Source organism: Hyla sarda, chromosome 2, assembly GCF_029499605.1.
Source record: "Hyla sarda isolate aHylSar1 chromosome 2, aHylSar1.hap1, whole genome shotgun sequence".
Lineage (NCBI taxonomy): Eukaryota > Metazoa > Chordata > Amphibia > Anura > Hylidae > Hyla > Hyla sarda.
The window spans coordinates 10678246-10681027 of record NC_079190.1 but is presented as its reverse complement, the minus strand read 5'-3'; the positions used below and the strand labels follow the sequence as shown (position 1 = coordinate 10681027).

At 43.7% G+C, this 2782-nt stretch overlaps 1 protein-coding gene across 1 annotated transcript; it reads left to right on the top strand.

Annotated features, from left to right (window-relative positions):
* Positions 1-450: 450 nt before the first annotated feature.
* LOC130357332 (odorant receptor 131-2-like) lies at positions 451-1461 on the top strand. The gene has a single exon (XM_056560017.1). It carries the CDS (start codon positions 451-453, stop codon positions 1459-1461), a length of 1011 nt encoding a protein of 336 aa, XP_056415992.1.
* The last annotated feature ends 1321 nt before the right edge of the window (positions 1462-2782 follow it).

The following is a 2782-nucleotide window of genomic DNA, read 5'->3' as shown; positions in this document are numbered from 1 at the left end:
GGAATTGTGTATAGGAGGCGGGGGTATATAATGCCTCTGCACCTACTGGCAGGGCATATGTGACGTTTGTGGACCCCTCTAAACCCTCCCCTTTTTTAAATTTATCCACTACAGGGTATGCCCTCTAAACGCGTGCCCTCCGTTGCGGTTATGGGCACAGATCTACCACTTTGTTATGTTTAATGTTTTCATACAGGTATGTATGTACCGTTATAATCACAAGCAGGCGTGTGAAGCACCAAGCACAAGTGTTTTATAGTCTGGCTACAGTCATAAATGATATGTCTGATCAGATCATTTAAGGTCGTAATTTTAGCTTAAGTTGAAAAAAAAAAACTAAAGTTTTGATTGAGATTTCTTTGTATTGTTTGGTATAAAATTTGTACAAGCAAAAACTCCCTTTTCATATTTTTGTTCAGGTTATAGAAGAGTACATTGAGAGGTTTGGAAATGGTGAACTCCACTGAGCTCAGTAACAATGCCACCACCCAAGTCATTACGTCTGCAAGGATTGTGATGATCACTGTTTTGGTCTTGATGGTCCTCTTCTTTGTTATCTTTGCGTACTTTATGGTCATTATTCTGAATGTCTTCTTTACCAGTCCCCAGGTCCATGAGACCACACGTTACATCTTGTTCATTCACATGCTTTTTAACGATGTTATCTACTTACTCATCTCTTTCTTCCTTTTTATAGTTGCAAACTACGGCATCCTTTTCCCTGTAGCAGTATGTCTTGTGATAACTTCTCTTTCCACAGGCACATTCATAATAACTCCTTATAACTTGGCCGTCATGTCTTTGGAACGTTACGCGGCCATCTGCCACCCATTACGATATGCGGAGTTGTGCACAGCCCAGAGATCCAACCTTGTCATTGCTTTCATATGGATAATGGGGATGATTCCACAACTTGCCAATGTTATAGTCTATTGTTGTTTTGCTGACTCACGATCCTTTAACTTCAGGATTATCTGTGACTGGAAGTTAATGACTGTGAGCAACTTCCAAGTAGTTATAAGAAATTTTACCGATATTGTTGGCTTCTCCACAGTGACAATGACCATTACTTACACATATGTTAAAGTTATGATGGTCGCTCGGAGGATGGACTCAGGGAAATTTGCCTCCAAAGCTGGGAAGACGGTCCTGCTCCACGCGTTTCAGCTTATGTTATCTATGTTGTCATTTACCACAGTAATTACCGAGACATATTTGACAAAATATATTCGATACCTGCCCAGTATCAACTTCTTGGTGATGTGTCTTCCTAGATTTGTCAGCCCCTTAATCTATGGCATGAGGGATGAAGTATTTGGTAAATCTATGAGAAAGTTCCACTTACTACCCTTCATCCGGTCATTACATTTAATAAGAAAAAATCTTATAGTTGACAGTCAGGGTGATCCGGCAGTGCCAGACTGTCCTGACCGCTTCCTTACTGATCAGTCAAACCAATAATTCAGCCTTGTACCCAATCTCGGATATAACCGATCCCTGGCTGCAGTTTTCTCCCTCCTCCTCCTCAGCACTGAGCTGTGTGGGATGTACATTGCTTCCAACTACCTACTGTACAAGAAGTTCCCCCAAAACACTGTATATTAGCATGACCAGAGGTTAGGGTCCCAGACATCTGAAGAACCTTTGATGAAGTCACTTACATACCTGACAGAAGTCAGAAAAACAGCAATAAAGGATACGTAATAAATGTGAAAATGGGCTTGTTTTATTTCCATTAGATTCCATGTGTATCTGTGTGTTTGTGTAGCAAGCCGTGTTTGTGTGTTCAGGAGAGCTGTGTATGTAGGTAAGTGCAGAAAAGCTTAGTGGGGGAGATTTATCAAAACCTGTGCAGAGGAAGAGTGGTACAGTTGCCCATAGCAACCAATCAGATTGCTTCTTTCATTTTCCACAGGCCTCTTTAGAGGCCTGTGGAAAATGAAAGAAGCAATCTGATTGGTTGCTATGGGCAACTGCACCACTCTTCCTCTGCACAGGTTTTGATAAATCTCCCCCAGTGTGTGTATGTGTGGCAGCCCCTGGATGGTAGTAATACATACCCTGATCACTTTGTGACGCCAGGGCATTGTTTATCCGAACCACGGTCCAAAGGTGGGAAGCAGTCTTCCTGGGCCAGACACGATGAGCCGATAAACACACCGACGTCAGGTTACGGTTAGCTGCTTTTACTGAGCTTGGTATAACACAAACAGCTGGCCTTAGTGTGAGAGTGCTGCATACCCCTTGCAAGCCTTGTTGCCGTTCTGAGACTTGTGGTGCTTCTCACTGGACAGAATTGTAGAATTGGAGGTTCTGGTAGCTAGGGTCCTTCCAAGGCACTGTAACTGATTCTGCAGGGACATATTGTACTCCCGCGAGTGACACTTGTAGGATGACCAGTAGTAAACTGAAGTAGCTTCTACTTAGGACACACGACTTAGCCCACCCGAGCTTGGCTGTTGTTCAGGAGCACATACTAGGTGAACTAGCTTGAACTAGACTCTAGAGTGATCTAACTAACTCCTCCCCTGTACCTCACTACACAGAGGGAGTTTTTGGGGTCTCATTGGCTCACATGGTCACATGGGCTTGCTGTCCACAATTTTAAAGGAACGGTAATGCATTAATGTACAGTGACCCCCGACCTACGATGGCCGCGACATACGATAATTTCACCATACAATGGCCTCTCAGAGGCAGCATCAACATACGATGGCCTCTCAGAGGCAGCATCAACATACGATGGCCTCTCAGAGGCAGCATCAACATGCGATGGCCTCTC

Coding starts and splice junctions, on each gene's coding strand:
- LOC130357332 (XM_056560017.1), top strand. CDS start 451: ATGGTGAACTCCACTGAGCTCAGTAACAATGCCACCACCCAAGTCATT.